This window comes from Ylistrum balloti, unplaced genomic scaffold (assembly GCF_031769215.1).
Source record: "Ylistrum balloti isolate Yb309-2 unplaced genomic scaffold, AGI_CSIRO_Ybal_v1 Utg370226, whole genome shotgun sequence".
Taxonomy (NCBI): domain Eukaryota; kingdom Metazoa; phylum Mollusca; class Bivalvia; order Pectinida; family Pectinidae; genus Ylistrum; species Ylistrum balloti.
Window position 1 is genome coordinate 951,164 of NW_026782188.1, and position 12,260 is coordinate 963,423.

The following is a 12,260-nucleotide window of genomic DNA, read 5'->3' on the forward strand; positions in this document are numbered from 1 at the left end:
GACTTATCTGTTACTGTTTTGAATGCATTTTCCTATCAATAATGATGTACATAACACTGAGCCTGGATTCTGTTTCTGACGGGACATATGGATTTAGAGTAACAAACCTGTAGAATCCATAGCTGTTTGGACCATAGAGAGCAGGAGTGAGTAACAGGGACGGTGATTCTATCTCATCAGGTTTGATAAGTGTCAAGCCAAGGGCTGCTGCCACGAACAACACCGGGAACAGTATTACTGAGAGGAACATCCTCCAGTTACGACGGTAGTGATGGAAACGCTTTGTCAATAAGGCCCCAAACTGCTGCCACTTTTGACTTCCCTCAGACACTCGGACTCGAGCCCTCTTGGAATGTTTCTGTGGAGCTGTGGTAAAAGGGGTTATTGTTTATAAAACTCAAAAGTCATAACTGAGTCATTTGAATGTTCCTACAAATTTCACAAGAGAAACTCATCGTCATTTTGTTTTTTTTGCTAGTGATAATCAAAGCTTATTATCAAGGTCCCATTGCTTCCTACAGGTTACACAACATATCAGTGACAGATGGCTATCCACGGGAAGGTTTTCCAGTAGTGTAGGATTTAGTACCAACTATTGTCCCTACAGATAATTTGAACCTATAACAAATAATTCTATTGTTGAATACCTGCATGCAGATCTCTGCTCTTGGACATTCTCTGTTGTCTATTATCGAACTGCATTTCACTGGCTTTCTGCACAACCTCATCCGTTAGGGGAATATTTTTCTCAGCCACAGCACAAATTTTCAAAAATACCTGAAATAGCATTGAAAGTCAAATTTTGACATCAGAAAATAGAAATGAATTCAGACTATCCATAAAAAATAAATGAATTTTGTTTACAATTGTTAATGTTGTTTAAAACCAAACCTCTTCCAATGTAGTGTCAAAGATGCCATAGCTGCCAATGTTGAGACTATCCTTGTACTTGTCCAGGTTATGAAGAGCACTGTAAAGCCTTTCCATGTTTCCAGCATGTACTGGCAGTTTGATGGTCATCTCTGATCCGATGTCCTCTACCACTGCAGCTTCTGGTATATAGGTTCTAATACAGTCCAGGACATGGACCCAGTTACATTCATCTGTATAATATAAAGATTTTAGGAATACAGGTTCTCAGACAGTCCAGAACATAGACCCAGTTACATTCATCTGTATAATATAAAGATTCTAGGAATACAGGTTATCAGACAGTCCAGAACATAGACCCAGTTACATTCATCTGTATAATATAAAGATTTTAGGAATACAGGTTCTCAGACAGTCCAGGACATAGACCCAGTTACATTCATCTGTATAATATAGAGGTTTTACAGTCGCATTACAGTCACCTGTAAAACTTATCCTGTCAAACTCTAGGTAACACAGCGACTGATTTGAGGCACCAGATATGACATGTCAAATCACAGTGTATAACTTTTATCTAACCTATTCTAACAAATGTACAACCTACCAAGTTTGGTGAGTTTTAGATGATATCCACTTCCCAGTCGTTGTTTAAGGAAAAGTGGGGAGCCGACACACATCAGTCGTCCATTATCCATAACAGCAATTCTGTCTGCGATCATGTCTGCCTCATCCAGGTGATGAGTGGATAGCAGTATTGTACAACCTGAAATGGTCATAAACCTAACGGTCATATATTGAGCATGTTTAAGGGATGGAAATCAAAATAAAGAATTTGTCTGTAACATTCAAATGAGCCATGAAAGATTATCTGTTGTTTTCTTTTAGTTAAAATTCTAAACTTTGTTAAAATTTACCTCATGGCTGACACAATTATATCATCTGCAAGTACATAAGTGAACAGAAAAAAGTCATGAGTCTCCAAAATTCTCTATTAACTGACCAGCGGTACGGCCACTGACCGAAATCTCTATTAACTGACCACTCTTTCTCTGTAGAAGGAGATTCCAAATTGAGTGTCGGCCATTGGGGTCTACGCCACTGGTTGGTTCATCCAGAATGACAACCTCTGAGCCTCCAACAAAGGCCAATGCCACACAGAGTCTGCGCCGCATCCCACCAGATAGGTCTGACACACGAACCATACGTACATGCCACATGTCAACCTGCTTTAGCAACCTGTGGTAAGATAAAGACTTATGTTCACAACGGGTTAAAGATATCGCCTAGAATTACTCAGTCTCCTACTAAATACAAGTGTTACAATATTCTAATTATAAAAACAGTGACCTGGGAAGGTGTGCACATGCAAAATATTTAGTAAAATTTGTCAGAAGAAATGGTTATTTGTGCGAAAACAATAGATGTCAACAAAGACTGTAAGCATGAGACTTCAACATCAGCAGAATATCAACAACAGGTCTAAAGGGCCAGCAGAGATTCCCTGTTGTTATTTATAGAATATCAACAACAGGTCTAAAGGGCCAGCAGAGATTCCCTGTTGTTATTTATAGAATATCAACAACAGGTCTAAAGGGCCAGCAGAGATTCCCTGTTGTTATTTATAGAATATCAACAACAGGTCTAAAGGGCCAGCAGAGATTCCCTGTTGTTATTTATAGAATATCAACAACAGGTCTAAAGGGCCAGCAGAAATTCCCTGTTGTTATTTATAGAATATCAACAACAGGTCTAAAGGGCCAGCAGAGCTACTCTGTTGTTATTTACAGAATATTAACAAAAGGTCTAAAGGATCAGCAGAGATTCCCTGATTTTATCTAGAGGGTAAGGCTAACTTATTTCATACTTATGATCAGACAGGATAAAAAGACCCTATTCTTTCATCTATAAAGACCAACCATATTTAAACATCTAAATTTATATGTATGCACTGTGTAAAAGGCATTCCACGTCACTGGTCTCCACCTTCAGGTTTTACAATCAAACACTTACTGTTCTCTCTCATATTTCAGCTCCTTTGAAGACATACTGGACTTAACACTGCCATAAAACTCCATATGTTCCTCTACAGTCATACTGCAACAACGAAATTATCAACAACTGGTCAAACGTAAGTTAGTCTGAAGAGCCAATTAATTTCTGAAAAGTCCACTTCTGTTTAACAGATCCTAAACAATTGATCACCATGTTATCAGTGTTGATTTTAAAAATATGGTTGAATCATGTCCATTTGCATAAAAGTTTTAAGACAAAAAGAAAACTTTTTTGGCCTCTGGGCCTTCTTGAAAAATCCTGAAGATGTCATTGGGAGCAATTTTCCACAAAGATCAACACAACATAACTGTATGCTGATTATATATAATTACACAGTATAGGTAGGGATTTTTATATGCTTCCAGCCATCTCACATGTACAGAAGATTTCCTTTAATCATAGATGATAATATACATACCAAATGGTTGGAGTTTGAGAATTTAAGTATCACTTACTAGTGGAACAAGGTTTCATGCTGTGCACATATTCCAATTTTCTTGGAACATTTATATAAAGGTTGTCCATGCAAATAGATTTCTCCCTTAGTCGGCTCCAATACACCTGTCATCATTTTTCTGTAACACACCAGAAATACACATTAAAACAACATAGCAATATATCATAATTATGTATATAAGGCCAAAACCTGTTGACAACCATCTTTAGGGGAAGTAGATTATACTGTATGGAAACCTGGCTTCAATGATTGCTCCACTTTACTTATTGGAGTTTAGTATTTTTTCTCCTAATAACAGAACAGTATTGCTCTCTTACATAGTGGTTGTCTTAGCTGCTCCATTATGCCCCAGGAGAACTGTGATTTGTCCAGCGTAGAAATCTGCCGTTAAATCCTTAACTGCCTTTGTTTTACCATAGGATTTACACAGGCCCTGGACAGACATTCCAACAGTCATATTGGTGGGCATCTCCTCAACAAGTTCTGTAAATAATCAAAGCTTAATGGTCGATAGGCATGATACACCATCTTTATAACAGCAAAATATACTATAAAACACACCCCATGACTTACACTGTAGCACCTTGTACCGATTACAGCAGTAAATACCTTTTATAAAAAGGATAGAAAGTTTTAAAAACTGAGCATTTTTATTGGCATGTAAAAAAGATCACAGTCTTAGTGGGAAGAAACCTAAACACATAGGGTTAGACTAGGAATACTGTCCTAATTCAATCAGGACATCACACTCATGCTGCCTTAGTGAATGCCATCAAATCTGCCATAAGGCCATCAAGTAAGAGTAACAGCTGAATTGTAACAGTATTGACAAAAAAACAGTTGACAAAATTAACAATCCAAGAGAACAATAAAATGATGCTTATATATAAACCGAAATCTACATAGGCACTGAATTAAACAAAGAAAGTTGTGTGGAAGTTGGAACTGGGCATTACCTTGTTGATAAGCTCTGTATTTAGCGTTTGATGAGATAAATTTACAGCCCCAGTAGGATGGAGACACTGGGAAATACCACGGCAGAGATATTCCATGCTTTCCTGTAAATACATCAATATTTCTCTGTTATCATTGTGTACTTGTGCATATATAGATCAGTAAACATGTCAGACATATACCAGGTACTATAAGTCTGAAAAATCACCCAGGGCAATAATTTATGTTAGATTTTACCACTTACACTCGAGAACAACTTGCAGAGCTTGATTTTGATTAGATGACAGTAAATACTACAGAACTAACATGTCAGCTTGATTTTCATGTTCAGGTGTGATAGAGTTGAGCTTTTCTGATTCAAACATTTGTTTCTTACAAAATAAATCTACATTAATTTTTAGATAAACACAACTAATAGTGAAGCATGCAGATGATAAATTGGTCAATGATGTTTGGACTCTGTTGGAGACTTTGTACCTGGTCTGATGCTCCTTAGGTACCAGCCAATGATGAGGTAGATGACACCATCGATGATCATCATGAGACAGCACCAGGCAAAAGACATCTCATCTCCAGGCATTGGACTTTCATAAATCTTGTCCCAGTGCATGCCCACCATCTGTATCTCATAGCGAGCAATGTATTGAGCAGCAAACCCAAAGGAAGTGGTGGAAGCCAAACACTGAAACAAAACATCATTCTGTGGTAACTAACAGTAGTACTTACAGCAATGATATCCTATCACAATTACAGCAAGGCTAAAAAATGTATACATACAGCAAGGATCTTCTGCCAGAATTACAGCAAGGCTGAGACTGTGATACTTACAGCAAGGATCTCCTGTCAGTATTACAGCAAGGCTGAGACTGTGATACTTACAGCAAGGATCTCCTGTCAGAATTACAGCAAGGCTGAGACTGTGATACTTACAGTAAGGATCTCCTGTCAGAATTACAGCAAGGCTGAGACTGTGATACTTACAGCAAGGATCTCCTGTCAGTATTACAGCAAGGCTGAGACTGTGATACTTACAGTAAGGATCTCCTGTCAGAATTACAGCAAGGCTGAGACTCTGATATATGTACAGCAAGGATCTCCTGTCAGTATTACAGCAAGGCTGAGACTGTGATACTTACAGTAAGGATCTCCTGTCAGAATTACAGCAAGGCTGAGACTCTGATATATGTACAGCAAGGATCTCCTGTCAGAATTACAGCAAGGCTGAGACTGTGATACTTACAGCAAGGATTTTCTGTCAGAACTACAGCAAGGCTGAGTATCTGTAATACTTATAGTAAGGATCTCCTGTCAGAATTACAGCAAGGCTGAGAATCTGTAATACTTACAGCAAGGATCTCCTGTCAGTATTACAGCAAGGCTGAGACTGTGATACTTACAGCAAGGATCTCCTGTCAGTATTACAGCAAGGCTGAGACTGTGATACTTACAGTAAAGATCTCCTGTCAGAATTACAGGAAGGCTGAGACTGTGATACTTACAGCAAGGATCTCCTGTCAGTATTACAGCAAGGCTGAGACTGTGATACTTACAGTAAGGATCTCCTGTCAGTATTACAGCAAGGCTGAGAATCTGTAATACTTATAGTAAGGATCTCCTGTCAGAATTACAGCAAGGCTGAGACTGTGATACTTATAGTAAGGATCTCCTGTCAGTATTACAGCAAGGCTGAGAATCTGTAATACTTATAGTAAGGATCTCCTGTCAGAATTACAGCAAGGCTGAGACTGTGATACTTATAGTAAGGATCTCCTGTCAGTATTACAGCAAGGCTGAGAATCTGTAATACTTACAGCAAGGATCTTCTGCCAGAATTTCATCTGTACCTCCATGGCTATGAGGACCATGTATGGGATATAGGAGGCAGCGTAGACCATGAGGACAGTCAGCACAGCCAGTGTAGCTTGTGTAAACAGTGCACTGATCATGTAACTGAAATGACACGAAACTCATCATACAGAATTACATAGCTATTGTCAGAGGATTTCATTAAATGAAATTATTTGTATTGCTCACATGATTCTTCCATTGAAGTAATTCTTCAAGTGTCAATCAAAAGCAACTGTTTGTAATTTTCCCTATTTTAATTTTACCCTAGAAAATGAAAACTATACTGTTTGAAGTTCATGATACCTTGGTGTCTGCCATAGTGTAAATTCCATGAACCAGGTAATTAAGACCATCTAGTTGGTACGACTTACCATAACATAAGACTGGAAAAGCAGAATATACAGAAGTATAGGAAGAGGATGGCGAAGCTTGAGTAGGCATAGAGATCACCAGCCTTGAGTATCAAAATACAAATAACTGAGGTGAAGGACATGATCACCAAGGCGCTCAGGAACCACATACACCAGTTCAGGGAGCCATGTAGGCCCATCACCTTCAAGGCCTGTAACATTCAGAAGTAGACATCATTGGTACACTAGTACACGTGACTGTAAACTCACATTTAATCCATATAATGTTTAGCTGTTTAAATTAGCAGGGCTAAATATTTCAAGATTGTCCTTATTTATACATTGGTCTCCAGGTATACAGCCTTAACACATTGATTTTGATTCTTCTATGATACAAAATTAATAATCTCACAAATATTGCTATCTACCAGCAATGCTATAAATGTACTGAATTTGGCATGGTAAAATTTTAACATATTTCTACTTTTTATCAAATAAGCACCACGTTGAAATTCCACATCCATGATAATTACAGGAACTGTAATTAGTGCAATCATTAAGCACAATATCTTTGTCGCCAAAAGTGCAAAAATAAGATTACCACTCTCCTTTCCCCAAAACAAACAGTGACCCTATAAGTCTCGATTAACAAAGAATTTGAATTAAATAACCGCATTTTCTTCCACAGAAGGTGGGTGTTCTTCAACTCCTAAGGCAACAATTAAACATTCCAACTGTTGTATAAACATCCATATTGTACCACATGTGGCATAACATTTTAGCATGTTTTTATTGGCTGACAGGATGAAAAAGCGCTTCACGCATTCATGGGAATTAGATATTTTTTATTTATATTTCACTTGTCTATGACCCTCTAAAGTGATTATCATTAGCAGCACAATAACATTATATCATCAATTATAAATGGTGAAACAAGATATCTGCCTCCATTTGATTTTGTCCACTTCATTTTGACTTAAAACCTGTCAAAATGTAACTTTTCAGAGTTATGCAATAAAAAGTGTCTCAAGTTTTTTATCATTTTACATGAGATTGAAAAAAATTGATAAAAACTTTGTTTCATGAAATTTCATATGAAATGAAAACTCATGTAAGATCCTACATATCTTTGTCTGGTATGTTGATTTAAATAAAAGTAAAATATACCTCCTCCTGACCATCCTGTCTGTCATACACCAAATTCTTAGTAGCAACAGCCAAAGCCGCGACCCAAGCCAAAGTCATCATGACTGGTAGTAAGTACATACTGAGGGCATTCATATACCTGTAAATGTAAGTAATCAAAGATTTAAGTAAAAAAATAAACAGTTCATCTGTAATAAAGTTATTACTTACATTATAAGTATACAGTAGAATACTGTTTTTTTTATAGTGTATATATATCTACAACATATAACAGAACACAGGAAGCTACTAACATATCATTAACGTGGCAGGGACTCGGGAACTGTTTGGTGTGGATGACTGGATCGTTGGGTGACTCTCCTGTCTGCATACGTATGATGGCTGTGTCCACCATGTCCTGAAGCTGTATAAATCCTCGTGTGTACCTCATGTCAAATACCATGTCATCCTCTGGGTATGGCCTCCACATCCTGTTAAGTAAAATAAAAACGACACGTCATACTAATATCCTATATAAGGTATTAGCGAAGTGGAAAATGAGACAATTGTGTTTATCAGGAAACTATGATCACAGATTCCGGTGCTGTCACAGTAGTGTCCAAGACCAAAATACCTTTACACAAATTGCTCTAGATAGCATACATGTGACCATTTGCAGGACATACTGTGAAATAAATAGCTACTAGTTACTAAAAGGAGATCACACTTCACACTGACCATGGCTGTTCATGGGATGATAAACTTACTGAAGAAATCAGACAAGTCCTCAATCTTATTCTAAAGCCCTGATTACATATGATGACATTATATCTATTTCAACAGTGCTGTATATAATATTGAGAATTGGTTTTATACCCAACACCAGTCTTAGTGATGAAGCACTCACCGTTCCTTTAGCCTCACAGTGTTCCTGACATTCTCCAGGTCCATACGTATTTTCTATAATACATGCTTTGGTTTGATACAATAGTACTCACCGTTCCTTTAGCCTCACAGTGTTTCTGACATTCTCCAGGTCCATACGTATTTTGTATGATGCATGCTTTGGTTTGATACAATAGTACTCACCGTTCCTTTAGCCTCACAGTGTTCCTGACATTCTCCAGGTCCATACGTATTTTGTATAGTACTTACCGTTCCTTTAGCCTCACAGTGTTCCTGACATTCTCCAGGTCCATACGTATTTTGTACGATACATGCTTTGGTAGCTGGTTTGTAGCCCCTCTCTTTTTTCTGTTACTAACTTCTAGATTATCAAACACAACCACTGAAATTGAAATCAGGACTTTATATTAAACAACATGTGAGTAATTTCATTTAGAAAGTATCACAAATATAAACAAGAGGTGCAAACAGACCATACAATCTGTAAAATTTATACCGACCAAAATCTACTGTATTATATCCCAAACTGACCACACATTTCATGTGCTCTAAACTTTACACTGACCAAAATCTACTGTATTATATCCCAAACTGACCACACATTTCATGTGCTCTAAACTTTACACTGACCAAAATCTACTGTATTATATCCCAAACTGACCACACATTTCATGTGCTCTAAACTTTACACTGACCAAAACCTACTGGATTACATTCCAAACTGACCACACACTTCTTGTGCCCTTAACTCTATGTGCCTAAAACCTGAAGACTCATACCCATGCTGACCAACCACCTGCACTCTTAACTTGATGCTGACCACAACCTTATACATTTACATAAGCATGAAGGGCTGCCATCAATTTTAAGTATGCACTGTATGGCTATGATCAAATTCACAATACCATGTCTTTGTTTCCATTGAAACAAAAGTGTAAATGTTCTTGGTACAACACCTGGAACTGGTTCAGCTGTAAGTCTGGGAGGAAATTATTTGCGATATATGATATTGTTTTAAACCGATAGCTCAGTCAGTTGGAGAGTTGGTCTATCTTACTTCAGACAAAAATCCAATGTGCATGATTCAACTGCTAGTAATTTCTTTTTGTGTTTCTCAGGAAGCTGAGAGATGGGCAAGATTATGCTGTCATGGTTGTGTTCTTGGGGAAGATACTTTACCCCAATTGCTGTGAATAACATGTGACAGATCCCCATATATTGTACAGTGAGGTGGCCACCAGCCGCTACAAAGAGACCCGTCTCAAATGACCCTGGCTGTCCACAAGGTAATAATCCAAACAAACAAATCATTCATCCCCACAGGTCATAATTGGTAAACCTGTCGTATTTCCCCGTGGCATTGATATTCTACTTTAATATAATTTGATTTCCTCCCACGGAGTAAACACAAAATCATTTACCTGCCAGTAAGTTATTGGTGGATCCATACTCATATGCAGCCTGCATAACTTGAGCCTCTGTGTCATAGCCCTTGAATCTGTTGATCTCTAGACAGGACGTGTAGTTTATCAGCATGTTTGCTAGGTATTCCATACTGGTCAAGTCATCTTGGTTAAACGTATCCAGCAAGGAGAGTCCAGACACCAGGTTGTCCGTGGACATGCCAGTCAAAGACTGTAACACACTCTGGACTAGAGTGTTGGATGTCATGCCCTGAGAAAGGAAAACAGAAAGGTAACTGAAAGTTAAATAACATTAGCTTTAAGGACCCCAAACTTTCTTCACAAGCTATCTGGGAACAGGAACTTGGTGACATTTGGGGCTTCAATGGACAACCCTTGAGGACTTCATCAGAAAAGAAATTTCTAATACAAAATGATAATTAGGAGCTGGATCTTATATACGTAGATCAGGATCTAAGCCTATCAATAATAACATTCTTCATATCCAGCGAGTTCTGCTTATTGTCTGTGGGTAATATAACCTATCTTCATATCCAGCGAGTTCTGCTTATTGTCTGTGGGTAATATAACCTATCTCCATATCCAGTGAGTTCTGCTTATTGTCTGTGGATAATATAACCTATCTTCATATCCAGTGAGTTCTGCTTATTGTCTGTGGGTAATATAACCTATCTCCATATCCAGTGAGTTCTGCTTATTGTCTGTGGGTAATATAACCTATCTTCATATCCAGTGAGTTCTGCTTATTGTCTGTGGGTAATATAACCTATCTTCATATCCAGCGAGTTCTGCTTATTGTCTGTGGGTAATATAACCTATCTTCATATCCAGTGAGTTCTGCTTATTGTCTGTGGGTAATATAACCTATCTTCATATCCAGTGAGTTCTGCTTATTGTCTGTGGGTGATATAACCTATCTTCATATCCAGCGAGTTCTGCTTATTGTCTGTGGGTAATATAACCTATCTTCATATCCAGCGAGTTCTGCTTATTGTCTGTGGGTAATATAACCTATCTTCATATCCAGCGAGTTCTGCTTATTGTCTGTGGGTAATATAACCTATCTTCATATCCAGCGAGTTCTGCTTATTGTCTGTGGGTAATATAACCTATCTTCATATCCAGTGAGTTCTGCTTATTGTCTGTGGGTAAAATAACCTATCTCCATATCCAGCGAGTTCTGCTTATTGTCTGTGGGTAAAATAACCTTTCTTCATATCCAGCGAGTTCTGCTTATTGTCTGTGGGTAATATAACCTATCTTCATATCCAGTGAGTTCTGCTTATTGTCTGTGGGTAATATAACCTATCTTCATATCCAGTGAGTTCTGCTTATTGTCTGTGGGTAATATAACCTATCTTCATATCCAGTGAGTTCTGCTTATTGTCTGTGGGTAATATAACCTATCTTCATATCCAGCGAGTTCTGCTTATTGTCTATGGGTAAACTAATCAGTAAGACTATAACAGGACGTTCACTCACACAGTCCAGCTTTGTCTCTCATTTAGTGAGGGAAACTCATGATTTATGATCCCCAATTCTAAGAACAAAATATCAATAAATCTTCATAGTTGTGTATTACTTCAAAGATCAAATTTGTTCCCCCCCCCCCCCCCCCCCCTCCTCGAAAAAAAAAGACAGATTAAATTATGTTGTTCGACTCTTTATGTAAAATGTAAATTACACATGTTACACTGTTTCTCAAGAAAATTGCTAAAACACGGTTACCAGGCAGCCAGCCCAAACTGTTGATGGGGAAATATGTTTGAATATTGTCAGATAAGGCATGAAACAACTGAATATTGTCTTCACCTGTCAGTGTCTAGAAAATGAGCTTTATGCATTTCTTGAAGTTTGAAAATTTTGATGTATATAATCTCCCCTATGGCCCCAATGGAAATTTCTAAAATATCAGCAAATATTGCAAGAGATAAAGTAGATATTTGTCTATTTCTACACTGATATCTTGTAAGAATAATTCACAATTTTGCAGCTTACATTAATGTTATCCATGAGATTTGGATCTGACTTGAGCTCGTTTAAATCAGTCAATCCTTTGGCCCAAAGGCGACTGTAGTACTGGACATCCTCCAATATTCCAAACGATGAATTATACATCTGATAAATAAAAGAAATGCACACACTGTCATAAATAAGAATTACAGCATAAATTTAATACAAAAAACACATATTTTAAGTCACATTTATAACCAACAGCAATTAAAATCATATTACAATTATTTGACAGAGAATTTTATCTGCCACACACAGTAC

The 12,260-nt window shown here is 37.6% G+C and overlaps 1 protein-coding gene across 1 annotated transcript in view; it reads right to left on the minus strand.

The window, feature by feature from the left end:
• LOC132551915 (uncharacterized) overlaps positions 1 to 12,260 on the minus strand; it is an 80,027-nt gene that overhangs the window by 14,086 nt on the left and 53,681 nt on the right. The window contains exons 57-73 of the mRNA XM_060216059.1: positions 11,985 to 12,104; positions 9,984 to 10,236; positions 8,812 to 8,944; positions 7,971 to 8,147; positions 7,699 to 7,816; positions 6,553 to 6,743; positions 6,145 to 6,283; positions 4,811 to 5,015; positions 4,336 to 4,437; positions 3,697 to 3,862; positions 3,378 to 3,497; positions 2,881 to 2,964; positions 1,910 to 2,106; positions 1,475 to 1,633; positions 892 to 1,103; positions 648 to 777; positions 108 to 366 (exon numbers count right to left, since the gene is read on the minus strand). Of these exons, the coding sequence (XP_060072042.1) occupies positions 108 to 366; positions 648 to 777; positions 892 to 1,103; positions 1,475 to 1,633; positions 1,910 to 2,106; positions 2,881 to 2,964; positions 3,378 to 3,497; positions 3,697 to 3,862; positions 4,336 to 4,437; positions 4,811 to 5,015; positions 6,145 to 6,283; positions 6,553 to 6,743; positions 7,699 to 7,816; positions 7,971 to 8,147; positions 8,812 to 8,944; positions 9,984 to 10,236; positions 11,985 to 12,104 (2,765 nt within the window). The remainder of the gene's footprint in view (positions 1 to 107; positions 367 to 647; positions 778 to 891; positions 1,104 to 1,474; positions 1,634 to 1,909; positions 2,107 to 2,880; positions 2,965 to 3,377; positions 3,498 to 3,696; positions 3,863 to 4,335; positions 4,438 to 4,810; positions 5,016 to 6,144; positions 6,284 to 6,552; positions 6,744 to 7,698; positions 7,817 to 7,970; positions 8,148 to 8,811; positions 8,945 to 9,983; positions 10,237 to 11,984; positions 12,105 to 12,260) is intronic.